This window comes from Onychomys torridus, chromosome 6, assembly GCF_903995425.1.
Source record: "Onychomys torridus chromosome 6, mOncTor1.1, whole genome shotgun sequence".
Taxonomy (NCBI): Eukaryota; Metazoa; Chordata; class Mammalia; order Rodentia; family Cricetidae; genus Onychomys; species Onychomys torridus.
In genome coordinates this window covers 53,859,369-53,881,168 of record NC_050448.1, presented here as the reverse complement: position 1 = coordinate 53,881,168, position 21,800 = coordinate 53,859,369, and the positions used below count along the sequence as shown (strand labels likewise).

At 36.0% G+C, this 21,800-nt stretch overlaps 1 protein-coding gene across 3 annotated transcripts in view; it reads right to left on the bottom strand.

Moving 5' to 3' along the window:
• Fstl5 (follistatin like 5) overlaps positions 1-21,800 on the bottom strand; it is a 572,741-nt gene that overhangs the window by 206,579 nt on the left and 344,362 nt on the right. For all 3 annotated transcript variants that reach the window (XM_036190876.1, XM_036190875.1, XM_036190878.1), the window contains one exon: positions 7,126-7,292. In XM_036190876.1, the coding sequence (XP_036046769.1) occupies positions 7,126-7,292 (167 nt within the window). The remainder of the gene's footprint in view (positions 1-7,125; positions 7,293-21,800) is intronic.

Sequence of the window (21,800 nt, the reverse complement as noted above, 5' to 3'; positions counted from 1 at the left end):
TCTCCAGCCCCTGTGTAAATTAATATGGCATTCTTTGGAAAGTTGAGAATCAATCTACCTCAAGATCTAGCTATACCATTCTTAGGCATAGATCCAAAGGATGCAACATCTTACACCAATGACACTTGCTCAACCATGTTCCATTTTGAGTTCATAATAGCCAGAAACTATTGGGAACTATTCTGGGAACATCCTAGATAGCCCTCTCCAGAAAAATGGATACAGATAATGTGGTATAATTACAAAACAGAGTGTTACTCAGCTGTTAATGATATCATAACATTTTCAGGCAAATGGATGGACCTAGAAAAAATTACCCTGAAAGATATAAGCAAGGCCCCAAAATATAAATATGGTGTATTCACTTATATGTTTATATTAGCCATTAAATAAGTGACAACCAATCTACAATCCATAGACACAGAGAGGTTAGATGTGGAGGAAGAAAGTAGGGAGTGTACATAGATCTCCCTAGAATGGGTGATGGTATAGATTTTATGGGCAAATTAGGTACAGGTAGGGATGGGAATGGTAGGGCTAGGTGAGGCAAGGAAGGGGAAATACAGTTGAGAGAGGAAATCCAAATAGAGACCTCTGGAATTGAAGGGCATTTCAGGATGATGTGGAAACAGTGCAGTGGAAACTTCCTAAAACATATGAAGGCAAGCCTAATGAGGTCTTCTTATAATGGGAGATACTGAGTGCCATGTGTCCATCTCTTGTCACCAAATGAGGCTTCCATCTGCATTGGCTTTCATTCAATGGAGTTGTTGGCCACGAAGGTTTCATGGAAATCCCTAACAACCCAAGCTGTTGCATAAGACAATGGGTTACTTTCTGCTGATAGTGGAACCCCATTGCCAGGGACAACATCCACACAAACCATTGAACATGGAAAAGGCAAGTTGGTGTCCATGTGGAACCTTCATTCCTATGTTATAGTATCTTTGTTGTGGGAAGATACTTTGCAGGCTATCAAAGGAGAAATACAAATATCAACCCAGCTATAAAACCTTTGACCTTCCAGACAAGATATGCTAGGGAAACGGTGGCACAGAACTTGTCAGAGCAGCAAATCAATGTCTCATTTGACGTAAGGCCTACTCATTGAGATGGAACCCATACCAAACATTGCTTGGGTGACCCATAACCAGTGACTAGATATCTCAGAGACCTAAGGTACAACAAAATACTACAGAAAGAGAGAGAAAGAGAGAGAGAGAGAACAACAAAATGACTTCTAATGGCAGTACTTATATATCAGTGCCTTATTCAGTTATCATCAGAGAAACTTCTTCGTTCAGCAGATAAAAGCAGATGTCTGAGAGCAAGAGCCATCAAATATATGCCCTCAGAGTTCATGGATCCCCTCCAAAAGAGGAGGCAGAGAGAGTAAGAGCCAGAGGTGATAGAGGACAATAGAAGACCAAGGTCATCTGAACCAACTAAGCAAGGTTTGTGAACTCACAGAGACAGCAGCAGCAAGCACAGAGTCTGCATGGGTTTGCTCCAGGTCCTCTGTGTATATAGTATAGCATTCAGCTTAGTATTTTTAAGGGACCCATGAGCATATGTATATATGTGTGTATGTGTGTGTGTGTGTGTATGTATATAATATTTATTTAAATAATTTAATTTAAATATATAAACATTTAATTAAATAAATAAAATATATATTTTTTAAAAATAATATGATGAACAATTTATTCAAGGAAAATTTTAAATATCTTTATTATTTCAGGTTAAAATTATGAGGGAGAGATGTTTTGTTTTGTTTTTGGTTTGTTTATTTGCTGTTTTATTTTGATTTATGAGACATGTTTTCATATATCCAAAGGTGGTCTTGAAGTAGTTATGTAACTAAGAATGACTTGAAACTTATAATCCCTTTGCCTCCTCCTCCTCAGTGCTGGGATTATGGGAATGCCCTATTAGATTCAGTAAATACCTGATGATTTACAGTGGCACAATGTCATTGTTTTTAGTAAACCACTAGGTTCGATGATTTCCTGTATTATATCTCATAGCTAAATATTCTGTGTTGTTTTTTAAGATAGTAAACAGAAATCTTAATAATTTGTATTTAATTTTTATAATTTCTTTAATTAAATATTTTTTATATTAGTGATATCAATTTGGGCTTTGCTACAAATTGCCACCCTAAAATACAAAAATGTCTTTATATGTGTATATGCATAAAAAGCATAAATAAGTATAATATAAAATGTCTTATATACTATATAAAATAAATCTGAATAATATATACAGTCTATAGTATATTCTTTTTTTTTTTTTTTTGAGCTGAGGCTCGAACCCAGGGCCTTGTGCTTGCTAGGCAAGCGCTCTACCACTGAGCTAAATCCCCAGCAGTATATTCCTTTTATATATATATTTTTGAGGGTGAAACTATTTTTTTTTCTCATTGCTCTAAGAATTAAAATTACATGACGTAGTTAGCATATTCTACAATGAGAATCCCTACATGTAGGTTGTAGATGCTTGATACCACTTGCTGATTCTAATCACAAATATAAACCATGGTAGATATTCTGAAACACACAATGCTGAGACTGGGCATTCTTTTCTCTTTCAATCTCAGTGGAAGAAAGATTCATTTTCTCCACTCTGTTGTTGCTACCAATCAGATTTTCATGCATAATATTTACCATCAAGTTATTTCTGTTCCTGGTTTACTAAATGTTTTTGTCATGAAAGTATGTTGATTTGGTGAACTTTTTAAAAATTAGAAGCATAATAATAACAATAAATAACACTTAAGCAAAATTGGGCACAGAAACTAAGTAGACTTTTCCTCAAAGAAATTATACCAATTGTATGAGATACATACACTAGTGCTCCACAACCTTAATAGTTAGGAAACTGCAAACTCGACCATAAAGGAGGGCCAGTGAGATGAGTCAAGCATAAAGGCACTTACTTTTCAAACCAGGAAACCTTTGCCCTCCACATGCACCCCATATTGCATGCACACACTTATACATCACATACACATAATAACAATAATAGATATAATAGCAAAATTTAAACCATGAGCATTACTTTCTGCATTAGGATTACTATTATTTGACATATAGAAAAATAAAAATAGCAAGATTAGTCAAAGATGTAGATAAACTGGAACCCATGGACCTTTGCTGGCAATGTACAACAGAGATGTAGCTTGATCTGCTTAAGAGTCCCCCTGGCAGTAAGATTGGGATCCATCCCTGGTGCATGAGCTGGTTTTTGGAGCCCATAATCTATGGTAAGACACCGTGCAAAACCCTGATGCAGAGGGAGGGGCCTGGACCTGCCTCAACTAAATGTACCAGGCCCTGTTAATTCCCCATAGGAGATCTTACCTTGTTGAAGGAGGAAGTGGGGAGTGGGTTGGGGGAAAGGAAGCTAAGGGAGGCAGGAGGAGGGAAGAGAGGGGATCTGTGGTTGGTATGTAAAATACATAAAAAAAATTTCTTAATAAAAATGATAGCATGTAGCTTTTTCAAAAATATATAATAAATTATCATATACACAATCAATCCCATTTATGAAGTATATAAAAATAATTGTAATCACTATCTCAAAATATATTTATATGTGTATGTCCATTTCAATATAGACAAAGTAAGGAAATTATTAAGTGACTAAAGACACACAATTTTTTATTCTTATAATAGCAACATTGATAAACTTGAAGGTCATTATGCTTAGGGAAATAAGCAGTCACAAAGAATAATCTCCACATGATCCCACTTTATGGGGAAGCTACAAAAGTCAAGATCACAGAAATATAGTGTAGAATAATGGTCTCTGTGGGCTGTGGGAGGGAAATGAGTTATTACCAGGGGTCTGTTATGGGAGATAAATAAGTTCTAGATATGTGCTGTAAAATAGTGTGCCTATTGTTAACATGACTTTATTGTGCACTTAAAAATTTAGGAAGATTGATCTGACACTACATATTTTCACCACAGTGAAAAAGAGGGGGGAAAAAGTACAATGGAAATTTTCAGCCTTCCATACTTCTTTCCTCACTAATGCACATGACTTTAAGAATGGCATCCAACAAATAATAAAGTAAGACAGGGAAAAAATCTCGGATTTGTGGTTGCTAGAGTTCAAATAATTTCACTTGATTTCTTGTTAAGAAAGGTGATACACAATGATGAAAAAATATGTAATGATTCCTCTGGAAGTGTGACTTCTCTGCAATTGAGACACTCAGCACAATATACCTTAGCATTCTCATTATCAGGTACCTCTTCTCAGGTAGAAAAATAATGCAATTTGTTGATCAGTAACTATCAAAATTCTCACACGCTATATATTTTTCACAGACTAATTGGCTTCTGAATGTGAACATGACAGAATGTTTTACAGATAAAGGAGTTAGAAGACAGTGTTTCAGACCATGACCAGATCTGCCACAACTTATGAAGAGCTGCAATGGGATCAGAGAAATCAATATTTCAGGTCAATGAGAGTCAATAAAATATTAGCTACTAAAGTCAGGAAAGAAAAGAACTGAATCCCATCATAGCCTATGCTGACAGGTGACAGTCAGTGGAGATGATCATAAAACAAATGTTCAGTTGCCTAGAGGCACACATTTGATATGATTTAAATTCTGAAAAACTATCCAGGGAGTGATAGATTGGGAAATCTGCATGTGAGCCCAGCATTCCAGTGGTACACGAGTAGTACATCTGTATATTTTTCTCAGACTAAATACCAAGTGATTTTATACTTCCTTTTGAAACAGTATAAATTCTAGTTAAGCTAGTTTTATTTGATAGATTAATTAAACTCAGGGCCAATAGGGAGAAAATAATTATCCAAGCGAAGAAATATCACCCACAAGGCAATGGGGGAGGGGTAAAAAGGAGTATTGAGGAAAGTTCTGTTCAACAAGCCAAACACATCAACAAATGAGTTCTTGTTCAATTTAGCACAGAAAATAAATGGTGTTTAGTGTTGCTAAGGCTTAAGCCAGATGGCTAATCATATTATTTAACCAGTGCAGAAAACAAACAAAAAAGATAGTATGAATTAGAATATTATGGGTCCTTTTAGATGTCATTAGTTAAGAGTGTCAAAGAATTTTTTTTTTTTTGAGAAGGAAAAGGTTTATTTGTCTTACATATCCTAAATCATAGTTCACTGAGGGAAGCCAATGCAAGAATTCAAGAAGACCAGAAATCTGGAGGCAGGAGCTGATGTAGAGGCATAGAGGTATGTTCCTTATTGACTGACTCTTCATAGCTTACTTAGCCTGAATACTTATTAACTCAAGACTATGTGTACAGAATTAGCCCCACCCAGAATGGCCTGAGGCCTCCCACTAGTTAAGAAATTGCCCAATAGTCTTGTCTGCTAGAAATATTATGGAAGACAGGGTTGGCTACGTGTCCTTTAAGGTCAGGGTTGGGGATTGGGAGACAGTCTCTGTGAGAAAATGATGGTGATGTGTGCTGGCCAAGCTTGTGTCATTTTGACACAAGCTTTAGTTATCTCAAGGAGGAACCTTCACTGAGAAAATACCTCCAGAAAAGTGTGCTGGAAGCAGACAAAGATTTCTTGTTGTTAGCAATTATCTATCTTTCACTTTACTTAATCATTGAAGAATGGGACCATTTGAAAGGATTAGGAGATGTGCCATTGTTGGAGGAAGTCAGTGGAGGTGAGCTTTGAAGTTCCAAAAGCCCAAGCTAGGTCCAGTTGTTGGCTCTTCCTACTGCCTGCGGATCTGGATGGAGAACTCCTCACTTCTCCTCCAGCATCAGGTCTGTTTTCATGCCACCATGCTTTCTGCCATGACAATACTATACTAAATTTCTGAAAATGTAAGCAAGCCTCAATTAAATGGTGTCTTTTACAAGATTTGCCATGGTCATGGTGTCTCTTCACAGCAGTAAAACATTGACTAAGATAATTAATATTTCTTGATGCCAATGAATTGTAAAATAAAACTTCATTTTGTCTCAGCTGGCTTCACACAAGCTACTGGCTGTGACTCAACCATGATGACATTGCAAAGAGAATAATTACCTATATTTAGAGATATTCTCAAGAGTCCTTGACAAATGTGGCTTCCAGAGATTCGTAATCAATGGTAGTACTGACTGGATTTTATTTTACTTTTATTCATTCATGTATTTATTTGTTGTTTGTTTGTTTGTTTTAGTTGCCCGGATCTATCAATTCCTTAAGAAAATACTCAGGCTTTTTTCAATATTAAGTCAGTTCATCCTATGAGGGACATGGTCTCCCTTTTCCCAGTGAACATAGAGTACTCTGTAGCAATTCGTTTCACCAGAGAAAGCCATGTTATGACAGACATACAAGCACTTGTTCTTTCTATAATGTGTTCCCTAATATCAAATCATCATTAAAAATGCACAACACAATATAATTCAAAGCATTTTCTTCTTCAGAATTAATATATGAACAAGGAAGAAGTTGCAAAAGGTACTTCCATCCCTCACCCTTAGTACCATTGCATGCTGGGAATTAATTCAGAGAGAGACCCCAGATACATTTCATAAATTAGCAATATATATTTTTAGGTGAAAAGATACATTTTATATTAAAGGAATATGTATTATACAAACACATAACACCTATATTTTCAGATAACTAAATATTACTCCTCCTCTGGAACTCTTAACAGCTATCAATGCATACACACACACACTCACAGACACAACACACATACATCCTGTATTCATGCACACCTTTTTATGGGTAGCAGTCTTACCTTTCTAATCTTGAACTCTGAGCACTCACAATTTCATGCATGCAAATTTGAGCTTGTAGGACTGTGTTCCTGGAATACTTACTAGGAAGACAGTTTGCATTAAAAACTAAAGAGATACTTATAAAATGTTGTGCTGATACATTTTCTGACGAATATACAACTGCACAATCTTACTACACCAGTACAAATGATTTGCATAATTACAACTGCTCTTTTGGCACCTACTAACTGTAGGATGGATATACAACCTTCTAATAATTCTCTTATCTTCTGTATCCAGTATTCATTTAGCTCCCAGGAAACAACAGAGCCAAAGGTAACGTTGCAAAATGCACACACTGGACAGCATCTCTGTTTCATATACTCACATTGATGTCTTCCAAATCTAAGTTATTTAGAACGATATTGTTCCTCTTCCATATGATAGGGGGTCTCAGGGATCCCACAATGGCACAACTCAGAACAGCGCTTTGTCCCACGGTGGCTGAAGTAATGCTTACTTTCTGATCTTCAGGTAGACTCAGCTGAATAACTTCTGCAATGACAAAGTGTCAGTATATGGGTGAGTATGTCATTTTCCAACATTAATTATTATAAAGTTTTTGAATATGAATGATTTTGGATTTGAATTTGAATAACAGAGAAACAAAGCTCCCAATGAACTGAAGAAAAGAGTAAATTGTTTCCAATTAAAGGTCAGAATGACATTTCAATTTAATTGATTGACAAGCATCCTCATGAGGTGATGAACTATTAAACATGAAATGCATATCAGAAGGAGAGTTACAAAAAGCCTGGCAGATTGCACCTGAAAGAGAAATAAATTATTTAACCACCAATTCAACATGTACTGTGTCATCCTTATTGAAATAAAAATGGTGTTGTTTATTGTCTGATGGATTTATACTGTAGGTGAGGTGAGATCATTGTTGGCCAGCATCAGAGAGCAGTTGCAGAGCTATATGGGCAAAATGCATCATTAAGCTGGGAAATATAAATTGGCTCTAAGAAAAATGGATTTATTTGGGAAGTTGTAAGAGGAGAGGAAAAATAAAAACAAACTCTGAGTTTCACCAACCACATAGCAATGAAGTGGCATTACATCTGCCCTCCCTGACTGAGGCTACAGTCTCCTCATTTTCAGGTCTTTGAATTTTCCACTTAAACATTTTTTTTAATCTAGTACTTACATGTCTGCCAATAATTATGCAGAGTCATGAGCACATTGTTGGAAAAGTGAATGTGGCTTTTCTCTTGTCAGTCAATTTTTACCAGCTGAGAATTAGCATCCAACCCTTGATGAGTCACAACTAAGATGTCTGAAACAGTGTCTGTCTCCCATTTCTGCATCCATGTGGATCTACCCTTTAGTTCCTGCCTATTGTTTAGATTCTTATTATGATACATTCTGTTTGAATATTACATTTTAATGGCTTCTTGGGTTTACAGACATTTTAATGGGGATTGAGGGACCTCCATTATGTCTTCTACTTGAACCTATATGTAGTAATTGCAATTTCTCCCCAGACACCTCTCATTCAATGTCCAGTTTTATTTTTTTTTATAATTCTTCTTTTAATATTATCTTTTTTGAAGAGAAACACAAATGAATTTTATATGCTATATCCATTCAACAAATAGCCATTTGGAGTTTGTTCTCATCCTCATTCCAAACCTTGTTATTGGCATGTGTTTTTCTTTGGAGGACCGGGACTAATGTGAGACCTACACCTTCCTTATGAGTATGGGAAGTGCTCACAATAAGTGATTTGTATGACATTCATCACAGTCCTCTACACAACTAACTGAACTGGGGAAGTCAGAAATAGACTGGACTCCTATTCCATTACTCAGTATCTTGTCTCCAAGACAGGAAGAATAGTTATTTAGATTTTTACAGTTTTCCATTATCCAAGAAGTGGAGAGGATAGTCTTTATACTGAAAACCCTATTATAGATTCAACCCAATATCCTCTATTGTAAATTATATCAGAAAAACTAAAAATAGACAATTACCTTGCTGAATCATTTGTATAAACAATTTAGTTTTTCTCTATAGCATTGACTGATACTTGATTTTATTTTCTGATGCTTCTTGAATAATAGTATAGAGAATATTTCCAGCTGTTTTACTTTAATATACATTCTACCATATTTGTATGTATATACACATATACATCCATATATGTAGTGGATATCTGCTCTACCTATGACCTTGAAGGACAATCCCTTGAGATACAGCAGGTAACTGTTCTACCTATAACTTTGAAGTACCTGCCTCTGGGGCATGGCCTTGGGGCTACCCTTAAGACCTGAGACACACATACACTGTCTCTTCTCTCATTCCTGTGCTTGGATGGTGTGGATTGAGTCAGGCAGCAGAACAGCCTGGAACTGTACCTCAACCTTCCAGGACCCTTCAGCGATTCTCCTATTCTGTCTAGTGAGTTTTCTTTCCTAATGAATTCCTTTTACCCTTTAAGCAGACTCCCAGGAATTTCTTGCTATACATATATGTGTATATTAATATACATAAACACATATGCATTTATCCATGTGGTAAAATTCACATATACAATAAATAGGCACAACTAGTTGTTATTGATTAGTAATAGAAATAGTTTGAAATTTTCAGAGAATTCTTTTTATAGTTTAAAAAAATTAAAAACATAGAACATTATAAACATAATAATATAGACATCATAAATACTGTTAATGATTCTCTATGTGTGTTCCTGAAATATAGCATCTGAGATCCTCTTTAAATAACAAAAGAGATAATAGAACCTCTAATCTTAACAGCATAATATCATTGTGGGCTATTTCAATACTTAGAATATAATTGCCACTAGGTTATCATGAAAACCTCTTCATCAACGCTTTCACCTGGAACTGACATGCCAATTGAAGTCATTGTGCTGTTTATAGTGATATATTACATTTTAATTAGATAACATGATCATCTTATAATAAACGTTGACAATGAATTAGCCATCTAAAATATATTTTAAAGAGAACTTATAATTAGAAAAATTACTATTCAGGCAATAATAATATATACACAAAATTTTCTCTACAACTATATTTTAAATTGCTTTAGACACTTTTTAATTATTAACTATAGATATTTTGAAAAAATATTTAGAATTTTGTAGATCCCTAGCTATATTACAGAAAAATTTATCTACATAAACAAGCATTTTTATTGAAACTGATGCAACTCAGATCAACAGGTTCTTCCCCAGACAAACTGAGCAGAAGGCCTTCTCTCTAGGAGGCCCACCCTGTCCATCTCTAGTATTTTAAATATGATTTATTTTCCAATATTAAAAGTCAAGCATCTTTATTCTTAACTTGTAGTAAGAATACTTTATGGTGAGTGATGTGCTTATACAAACATGCAAAATGTATTATCATATCCTATTATAATATGTATGGATGAAGCTACCATTCAATTTAAAACTTCAAAATTTATCAGGCTTAGGGGTGTGTCTTCAGTGTGTGTGTGTGTGTGTGTGTGTGTGTGTGTGTGTGTGTGTGCGCGCACGTGCGCGCGTGCGTGCGCGCGTGCGCACCAGTATTGTAGTGATTGGAATTGTAAGCTTATAAACAAAGATTCAAAGGGAAGCATAATCTTTGATCTGCATTTTCTTGAATGCATATGAATGATAGCATTTTTTGTTTTACAGCATTCCATCCAGAGTCATCTTTTGCTAGTTATGTGCAGAATGCCGCTGGTAGCCACAACAGCAGTCATCTTAGTTGTCTTCCCTCTACCTCTACTCCAGTGATAAAACATTTCAGTGGAATGAGCTTTAAGAAAAAGCATATGTAACATGATGCCAAGTCTCCTGTGGACTGTTATGATGATGCACTTTTGTGAAGCCCATGGTTGGACAGCTGAGGTAGGAGGACAATTTTAATTACTTCTTGAGCTACACAGTAAGACTGTTTAAAACAATAACAATAATGACAACAACTCCCCCCAAATCAAAACAAAAAAGACAAACAAAAACCATATAGTACTCCTGTTAAAGGGAAACCTACATGGAGTACAAATAGGAATGTTTTGAAATACTTCTGCATTTTACTGACTCATGAGTGTCTCATCTTCCTGGCAGTTTTTTTCTCATATGTAAGGAAAGAAGTCAGAGTTCTTACATTTTGAAGACAAGACACTTCCACTGTACTTTTTTTTTTCTGTCTGGTAATTTAGCCAAACAAAATCATATAAATTACTTGCTTATTGTGGGTTACTACGTACTTTTTCTTATCTTCATGACTAAAATTAGGGGAATTATAAGAATGCATTTTCAGGGCTGAGGCCTGCCACAAAAATCAAGAAATGAGTTGAAACATTAACACCCAAAAGAAAAGCTAGACATGGTGACCTGTGCTTGTAACACCAGAGCTAAGAATGGAGACAGGAGGGTCTTATTGTTGACTAGTCAGCCTAGGCTAACCAACCAGCTCTATATTCCAGTGAGACAGAAATAAGATGGATGGCTCATGAGATATAACACTTGAGCTTGTCATCTGTGCATGTTATGTGAACACATGTATGAATGCATACAGGCATGCATGTGCACACACACACACACACACACACACACACACACACTCACTCACTCACACTTTCTCAAGTGAAAGCTCTTTTATTGAAAATGAGTAATTTTCTCAGACAATATATACTGATTACAATATGCCCTGATTACAGTTTCACCTCCCTCTACTCCTCCCAGTTTCTTCCCACCTCCCCTCCCATCTGTATGCACTCCCTTTCTGTTTCTCATTACAAAAAACAAACAAACAAACAAAAAACAGATTTCTAAGAAATGGTAAAAAAAATATGGCAAAATAAAATATAACAATATAAAATTAAAGCCATCAGATTGATGATGGACAAGATAACACAACAGAACAGAAGGAAAAGAGCACCCAGAGAAGGTACAAGAAGCAGAGACCCACTTGTTCACACATCCACAAGTCACATAAAAATAGTAAACAGTCCTAACTTGGCCATCCCATTGCCTTATGTTCTCATGCCCCATCCCCTACCCTCTGTTGTCCACCTCAATCCCAGTTTACTCAGGAGATCTCATCTATTTCTCCTTCCCAAGGTGATCTATGCACCCCCTTAAGGTCCTCCTTGTTTCCTAGCCTCCCTGGAGTTGTGAGTTGCAGTCTGGTTATCCTTTGCTTTACATCTAGTATCTATTTATGAGTGAGTACATAACATGTTTGTCTTTCTGAATCTGGGTTACCTCACTTGGGATGATATTATCTAGTTCTGACCATTTGCCTGCAAATTTCATGAGGTCATTGATTTTTACTGCTGAGTAATACTCCATTGTATATATGTACCACATTTTTGTTATTCATTCTTTGGTTGAGCGGCATCTAAGTCATTTCCAGGTTCCTGCTATTATGAATAATGCTGCTATGAACATAGCTGAGCAAGTGTCCTTGTGGAATGACTAAGCATTCCTTGGGTGTATACACAAAAATGGTATCTTTAGCCTTGAGATGGAGTGGGAGAGCAATGAAAGAGATACTTTGATAGAGGGAAACATCATGGGGATAGGGAAAAACCTGGTGCTAGGGAAGTTCCCAGGAATCCACAAGGATGACCCCAGCTTAGACTACTAGCAATAGTGGAGAGGGTACCTGAGCTGGCTTACCGAGGTAATTAGATCAGTGAATACCCTAACTGTCATCATAGAGCTTTCATCCAGTAAATGATGGAAACAAATGTAGTGATCCCCAGCCAAGCACCAGACCAAGCTCCAGGAGTCCAGTGGAAGAGAGGGGAGAGGGAGTCTATAAGCAAAGCACATTAGATCATGATGGGGAAACCAAACTACTGGGAACTCATGAACTTTAGCCCAACAGCTGTGGAGCCTGCATGAGACTGGACTAGGCCCTCTGCATAAGCAAGACATTGTGCAGCTTGGTCTGTTTAAGGGGCCTTGGCAGTGGGATCAGAATCTATGCCTGGTGCATGAGCTGGCATTTTGGGTCCATTACCTCTGGTGGGACAGCTTGGACAGCCTTGGTGCAAAGGGAGAGGATTAGACCTGTCTCATCTGAATGTACCAGGCTTTGCTGACTCACCATGGGAGGCCTCATCTTCTCGGAAGAGGGAATTGTGGGTGAGTTGTGGGGAGAAGGCTGGGAGAAGGAATGGGAATATGGAAGAGAGGGGAATCTGTGGTTGGTATGTAAAATGAATTAAAACATTTCTTAATAAAGAAAAATACTAAACTGAAATTATAAAATACATGCAGAGGACCTGGTTCAGACCCTGGTGTAGACCTTGTTTTTGCCGCTTCAGTCTCTGATGAATACATTTTCACAAAAACAAAACAAAAAATCGAATAAAGGGTAGAAAACATCCTCCAAAAGCAAAAGTTCAAAAGACAAATCTGCTCTAATGTCACAGATATCTATATTATTTGTGAAATATTCATTTAATAGTGACTACATGATGCATAATAGTAGGAATATTTGTAAAAAATATGTGACTCTAGTAGAAAAATAAAATAATAATTTGGGAATCATGGTGTATCCAAAAAGAGAATGATGATATTAAGTTAGGCTTATTTATCTTTAAATCAGGAGAACTGCGTATCTTTACCAAGACTATATTATATTAACTGTGAATCTATTGTCCAGTAGCTGAGTATAGATTCTGCTGCATTCTAACTTACCGACACAGTAGTCTCACAATGTTAGTATCCTGCCTGGGTTACATGTGATTCCTACTATGACAATGAAGCATAAAAGAAATTAAATCAGTGACATGTCAAATAACATATACTTCTCCCTCCTTTACTCTAGTAGAAGACACATAATTAAAAGCAAATACTAGTAGCATTATGAGTAAGAAGCATATCAACAAAGATAATGAAGTATCCTAGATGGGGTAAATTGATTCTTCCCATAATGAGAGGACTATGATGACTCAATATCCTGATTTTAATATAACTGTGAAATTTAAATTATATTTTTGTCAAGGAATGAAGAACTAATAAAATAAATGCTAGTCTGTCTTAGATAGGCCAAGATATACACTAATTAATTATAGCAAAGAATATAAAATTATTGACAAATCGTATATAAAATGTTCTCTCTATATGTTGCCTTATAAAACAAAAAAGTAATGAATCAAAAGAGTAAGCAGAAACTAATTTTTCTTTGTCTAAAACCAACTAGATCATGTGGTTTTATGTATCCACATCAATGGCACAAATATAGAGGCTAGAAAGGTGTATATGATCTCCTGGGGCTAAGCTACAGGGCATTATCTTCCACTTGATGCTCAGAACCAAACTTCAGTCATCTGCAAAAACAAACGAGTGATCTTAACCTCCCAGCCAGTGCCACTGCACAAAGATAGTTCAGTCTGAAAGACCTTTTTATCCTGTGTCCCAGGAGGGAGTGTTGTCACTCACAAGAAAAAATGCATCTGGAGCCATAATTTTACTTCATTGATATCTACATAGCAAAATCCCATCTTAACATTTTTATACACATGGAAATTGAGAACAAAATAAATACTTTTTCCAGATGACAGTGAAGTGAGGAACAAAGTGGGGGAGGGAAGAAGTGACAGAGAAAGGGAAAAAAAGAAAGGAAAGAAGGAGGAAGGAAGGAATAAAGAAAGAAAAGGGGCAGGAAAAGGAGGAGAGAGGGAGAGAAGGAGGAAGGGAAAAAGGAGAGAGGGAGGAATAGAAGAAGGGAGGGAAGGGCTGAAGGAGCTGCAGAGAGAATGGTTGGCCAGGAAGCAAAGTCAGTAGAGCTGTGTGCCAATCAGCAGATCATAAATGATTACAGCTGGAAGCTCAAACTTGCAAAACGCAAGTGGAAAAAAAAAAAAGACCACAGATTTAAGAGGGAGCTTGGGATAGTGCTGGACATTTAATAAAGAGGTAGAAATGTTAGAAATACACCATATACATGTAAAATAAAAGAAAAACTTAATTTAATAAAAGACCCTGAGAAGAATTACAACCAAACCTCATTCTTCGAGTGTTATGCTTTTGAGTACTTTTGTAATCTTGGTTAAGGAAAAGACTTCTTAAGTCAACCACAGAAGTTTAACTTTTATCTTAATCATTAAATTATTTAAAGACACAATTAAGAGACCAAATCCACAAGTCATTGAGCAAGGAAATGTACTACTCAAAAATCTAACAAAAATCACATGTGCAAAATGAATAAAGGTTCTGCAGATGATTGCAAACTGTTAAATAATCAATAGGTCTAACCAAAGATTTGAGCAAATGTTCATGGATCACTCTAAGCTACATGGCTAACAACACTCTGAATAAAGATAGTGTTCAGCAGTTCATGAAATCAGGGAAAGAACTCTCATACTAGAGCCTACAGGACTGTCTGTAGCTAAAATTAACAATAACAATGGTTGAGAGTGTTTGGAGATACGCAAACTTTAAATTCCTTAAACATGAGTGTAATTCATATATGCACTTTCTCCACTTGGAGATGAAGTCAAGGCAAATCTGCCTGTATGGACATGCTTCCCAAACAAGCCAACCCCACGTCTTACAGATGTATTGAGCTGTGAAACTGAGCAGCTAGTTTTGGGACTTAGGATGGCTTGGCATAAAAGCAATACATATACACTTATATATTAAAAATCCACATACACAAAGTACATTATGAAAAATGTAAATCCTACTGACAATAAAGACATGGAGAACAGCATGAAAAATATTATCAACTAGTCAACATGGCATTGCTGCTACCTCAGTTTTATTTCTAATGAATTCAGGGGCTTTCAGCACATGCTATTTCTATAAGTCCCCCATTTTTAAAATAAACATGATATCTAAACTTTCAAAGTTGATGTTAAGATTAAATATGATGTGGAATGCTTATTAAGGTGACTTGAATCTGACATGGACCAGTAGGCTCATGTGAACATGAGCTGTTGGCACTGTTGGAAGAACTTTGGGAGTCTCTGAGACTGGTGCCTGACTTGTATAACGGGTCACCATCTGGTCACTAAGGGAAGGTCTTCAAAAGCTGTGTTGAACAAGCATCTCTTTCTCTTGGTCAGTCAACAGGATGTGATGATCCACTGGCACTCTCATAGACACGGACTCTTCTCCCCCTGGTATTTTTCTGCACAATGACTTCATGTCTCAAAGATTTGAGCTAAAGTGGACCCTTCCTTCCTCTCGCTTCTGTCGGGTATTTGGTCAGGACAGTGAGAATGGTGACACAATAGGTTTTACAGTTTTTGTGTGATCCTTTTTAAACGGAATTCATATGCATTCCAGAGTTCTATGTACCCAGCATTATAATGGAATTCACTTGAGCATATCATAACTAGAAGCTGTGCTGTTTCATAATGGGAAAAATCTAGCATCCATTTGGGAATTATTTTTCTGTTAGTGGAAAGAAAAGAGTTATTCATACCATTTCTAATCAACATAGTACATAGTGCCCCCATGCTGTGTTGAATTTGATCCTGTATCTGTGTGTGTTCTAAGGCAATCCCAGAATCTTGTTTTGGAAAAAAAATCAAATGATACATTATTTTTAATTCAATTTTTCCTTCCTTCCTTCCTTCCTTCCTTCCTTCCTTCCTTCCTTCCTTCCTTCTCTCCTTCTTTCTTCCTTCCTTCCTTCCTTTCTTCCCTTTTACTTACATACAAGCAGAGAGGTTTCTTTCATGTGGTAAGATAGAACTCTGTCATATCGTGCTACACAATGCCTCTTATATTATTGTCTAATTAACAGACTTCTGTTAAGAGAGTGCTATCTGCCTCATGGCTCACCTCACTACTGAGAAACTGCAAAAGAGATCCGAGCATTGGCTTCCATAGGAAGCATTACTGAATGTGTCTCTTTAAAATTTCATAGCAAATAGATGTGAAGGTCCTGGGAACCAAGCCTTCTCATTTCTGGCCACTCTTCGCAGGATCCAAGGATGGGCCTCAGCTATGCAAATGACGAAATAAATTTAACACTTCAGCCAGAATTAATTAGGCTATTGAGGGCTGACAGAGCTATCAAAACACCAAGTTTATGCTGGAGCATCACCACATCCTTTACTGCCAGTGGGAAAGCCTCATGATTAGTCACAGGCATTGGAGGTGACTCTGGGAATCTCTCTTGCAATACACAAGTCAAAAGCTTCAAAGAATTGATAAATAGAAACATACAGTAAAGGGAGTGAACTATTCCCAGGCAGTAAAGTTGATCTGCTCTTTCAGCGCTGGTTCACTATCTCAGATCTTTCTTTTTCACTTTCAAGGGTTTTATGAAAGGGTGTATGTGTGACAAATTCTTGGTTCTTTGAGAACTTTTTTTTTTTTTTCTATGCACATCCCTGTATCTGTAAAACTATTGCATTAATTCAGGTACACTACAGAAGAATTGAGAGGTTTTTTGTTTTTGTTTTTTGGGTTTTTTGTCAGTTTGTTTGTTTACTTGTTTTTCAGAGGCATCTTCATTTCATCAAATATTCCTACTGTGCTTGGCAAACCAGCCTAAAGACAGAATCCACCCTACCAAGCCTCTTTGTGGGGATGGAAAACAGCCCTACAGTCCTCCTAGGATTTCCTTGTTATCTGTAGCTGCTTTGAGCTATGCAGGCAACATATAAAAATATGCAAAGCCTTATGTATGTACTCCCTGAGCAGATGCAGCCTGTTTAGTGGACTATTCATCTGTACTTATTTAAATAGGATCCATTTGACTCTGCCCATTCTCTAATACTGAAACAGGAAACAGAACTACCTAGAGAGTACAAAAAGATTATTCATTTGTGCGTGAGGGTGAATTCACAAACCACCTTTTCCAGCCCCTTGGCAGCAGCAGCATGGGATGGACAGCTGCTGCTTCTCCCACAATTCAACCAATAAGAAGGGTGTGTTTGTCACATTGCCATGCTTGCCCAGCATTCACTAGCTCCATCTTTTCTATGTCTGATGTACCAAACAATGATCCTTTCTTCTCTCTTCTTGATACCCAGTCAAAATACTACTTTTCAGGAAACGGAGGGGGAAAAAAAGTTAATTATTCCATGCAAATCATCACTCATACTACTAATCTGAGAATGGGAACATGGTTGGTTCTGCTTAAGAGTATTCACATGTTAATAGGGCTCATTTTAATTTAAATGCACCCTTAACCACCAAAGTGTTAATAGAATTCCTCTAAAGGGAAAACCTTCTCACTTTCTGTGGCAATTTGGTAGATCTCAGAAGGACCAAGATCTGACTAAGAAGTCCTTGATAAACTCCAGGCCTGCAGACAGATTTATTTCTAATTCTAGGTCTCTGGTAACCTAGGATATTTTTACTTTAGAAAACATGCAACTGTAGATCTTGGTGACGACCTTGAGATAGAAGGGTCTTATCCCTTGACAGTTTTTATTGTTGTTATTTGGTATTAATCAATTGAACAGTTTGAAGCTATTGCATTCATTTCAGGGTCTTATACACACCCAACAAGTACTGTACCACAGATCAACATCACTGGCTCTGTACAGTTTTATAATCCTGGGCTATCTTTCTTAAAAGGTCCATTCTGTGAAATTCAATCACTGAGGGCAATGGTGCCTGCACTTCAATCACCATTGGAGGATAGGAGTCCCTTTTTCCTGATCATCTGTCATTAATGATTAGCAATCACAAGTGGCCCACCATGCTAACCAGTCTCACCTCACCTACAGTGTCCCCCAGCATTTGCACACTTGCCAAACACAGTAGTAAGTAAACCTTATGGCTTTGAGTGCAGCACCGTCTGTCTGCAGCCTCAATGCAGCCATCTCACCACAGAGACCTGAGCTTTAGCTCATCTGCTGGGACGTTTCTGTGATAGTAAGCAACTAGGTTCTACTTCTGAAAACTTGCCAGGTTTTTTGGTTTTTTGGTTTTTTGGTTTTGTTTTTTGTTTTGTTTTGTTTTTTTGTTTTTGCTGTTTCTTTACTCATTCTCACTTACAATTCAGAGGGAGTTTTAAATGAATTAATGAGAAACCAGGAATATTCATCTATGGCCCACTACACTAGAAAGTCATAGGAAAAAGACAAATGTAGTTATTTTTACCTTCATAGGCTGGAAATAATTGACACAAAACAAGCATAGTTTTCATGTCATCAGTTTCTGTACATTTCTGCCTATGTACATGTAGTTGTGGAGGCCCAATTTTTCATACACATAGGTATAAAGCCCAGTAGTATTTATAGACATTTATTTCAGAAGTAGATATGACTTTAAATACATCTATTTGCATGTTTCCCAACATTTTAGTAAAATTCTAGAAAAAATAACCAATGAATACTTAATTTAACCTTGTAAATATAAACATGCTATAAAAAATCAGGTATGGAGTCAGAAGGATGGCTCAGTGGTTTAAGACTCTTTGTAACTCAAGCCAGGCAACCAGAGTTCAATCTTAGAAACTGGACTTCTGGCCTCTACACAATGAAATATGTCTCTCCAGCACATGCATCATGTATACATATGCACAAGTACACCAAAAATAAATATTTTTTTAAATGTAGATGGGGCTATATTTCATGAAGTAGTAGTTTCCCTTTAGAGACTTCATAAATCTAAACAAGTATCTTATTTTTGAATTTGTGTTATGAAAATATCAAGTCATAGTTACTAAAAACAAATTAATTAGTAGTTCCAGTAACTATTATTTGACTCATTTTGAAAATAATAATATAATAAATGGAGGGCACAACATGTCTCCAGTGTTGCATTATTATCAATTTAGTAAAATCTAACTCATATATTACCCATTCACTTGTGCTAAATAGCTACCAGGAACATAGTAAAATCCTTAGCTAACCCTTCTGGCCCTCATAAACAGGAAGATTTATGAGTAACACAGCTGCATAGAAATATTTTGTATTATCCATTTTCTTTTTTATCAGAATTTTCACTTTTAGAAATAGGGATTAACTGCATTATCACTGAAGCATGAAATTGGATGTATTAATTCCCTGAGAAGTAAAAGTATTAACATTCTAATGAGATGATAACTTGTAACTTTTTGTTATACAATCAGATTCTGGTTCCTTGCTTAAAAATGTAAATGAGCTCTAAAGAAACATATTTCAAAACCCAAACCTTAAATCGGCCTCTAAGTTATGCTAATGAGATGCCATCTGATAGAAAAAATCTTTAAAAGTTGTTACTATGAGATATGCATAATAATGATAAATGTGAATATACTTGGTGAAAATAACTTTTTAAATGAATGTACTAGGTTTAAGTTGCATGGATACACTATGTCTTATAAGGTACATCTTTGCCTTGAGGCACATTATCTGAATCAGTAGCGGGGTGTGATATGATTGCAGGCAATAAATTGCCTTAGGTAAGAGAAAACTGCCTTTTTGCATGATTCTGAATTTTAATTATGAGAGGCTAATTATATGCTCTTGTTTTCTTTTTTGTTGTTTTTGTTTTTATGCTTTTTTATTTATCAAGACAGGTTTTCTCTGTGAAACTTCCTTGCCTGTCCTGGAACTTACTCTGTAGACCAGGCTGGCCTTGAACTCACAGAGATCCACCTGCCTCTGCTTCCTGTGTACTGGGATTGGAGGCATGCCCTACCACCGCCCAGCTTGTTTTCTTCAGCTAGAATTTGGAGCTGTATTAAAGATGTTTGTTGGAATATGTTAATAATGAAAGCCTCAATAGCAATCTATGGGTGGAAGCTTTTAATATGATTGAGTTAACAAACATCATCATTCTAACTAGTCCTGACTTTATGGCATGACATGTTTGTTGTTTAAAATAGACAGAATTGTCTGTTTCAGAAAGTAGAAAAATATATCACATTTAAAAGATTACATACTCTGAGAATGTAGGAAAACACTTGCTTTCCTTGAAACAGATATGTGTTGCTATAAAATATGTATAGATTTTTGTCAGTTTTGTTACAGATATTAACTAATTTTAATATTAAATAATTAAAATACTTTTTAGCAAAACAAGTCAAGGTAGAACTATTGTAAAATATATTGTAATTGGTTGGTTAGTTGGTTAAAATATTAATAATTTCATCCTAAATCAATCTAATGCCTAAATAAATAATGATATAACTATTGAAGATTACTTCTGGGAGGGATTGCTTAGCAGTTAAGAACACTGACTGCTCTTCCAGAGGTCCTGAGTTCAATTCCCAGCACCCACATGGTGGCTCACAACCATCTGTAATGAGATCTGGCACCCTCTTCTGTGTACATAATAAATAAATAAATCTTTAAAAAAGAAACCATTTTTAAAAAAGAAAATTACTTCTGAATTGAAAATCTACCTTAACATAAATATATAAAACCAAAATATATTTTTTGATAATAAAATTACAGAAGGTCTTTGAAACTATAAGGATATTTCCTTAAGAAATGTAAAATCAATTATAAGCTTTATTTAGTGTATAGTACTGAGTAAAGAAGGTATGACATATTGGGGGATGGCTTAGAAGGAATTGAAGATCCAAAAACAAACAAAGAAAAAGAGATAGACAGAGATAGACAGGTAGAAAGACACAAGAAAGTGATACACAGAGGAAGAGGAGAGCCAAAGAAAGGGAAATGCAATTAAATTGTTAAAATATTGCATCTCAGGGATAAATAGAAGATAGAATCAATTATCAATTGCAAATAGGTTGCTTTATTGAAAAACAGTCTTTCATTGACATACTGGTTATATGATTATTACCTGTCATACATTAAATTAAAAATTATCACTGGCTCTACCGATGAACCCACTAATGCTATGGGAAAATAAAAGAGTAGAAAAACAGTTCAAGGTTTTCAGAAAGTGAAGTACTGAACCCTGGTTCCTGCTGACTCATGGGAGATTTATGTATTCAGTTTGCATAATAAGCAAAGACAGTTGCTCTTTGAAATTTGTTAAGAAACAACAGGTTTAATTAAATATTCTCTCAAGTAATTTTCAAGTGTTCACTGAATCTTTTTCAATGAACTTTTGTACTTTTCTGAACTGTCATCACAAACATAAATGTATTAATTAATTTGTGTTCC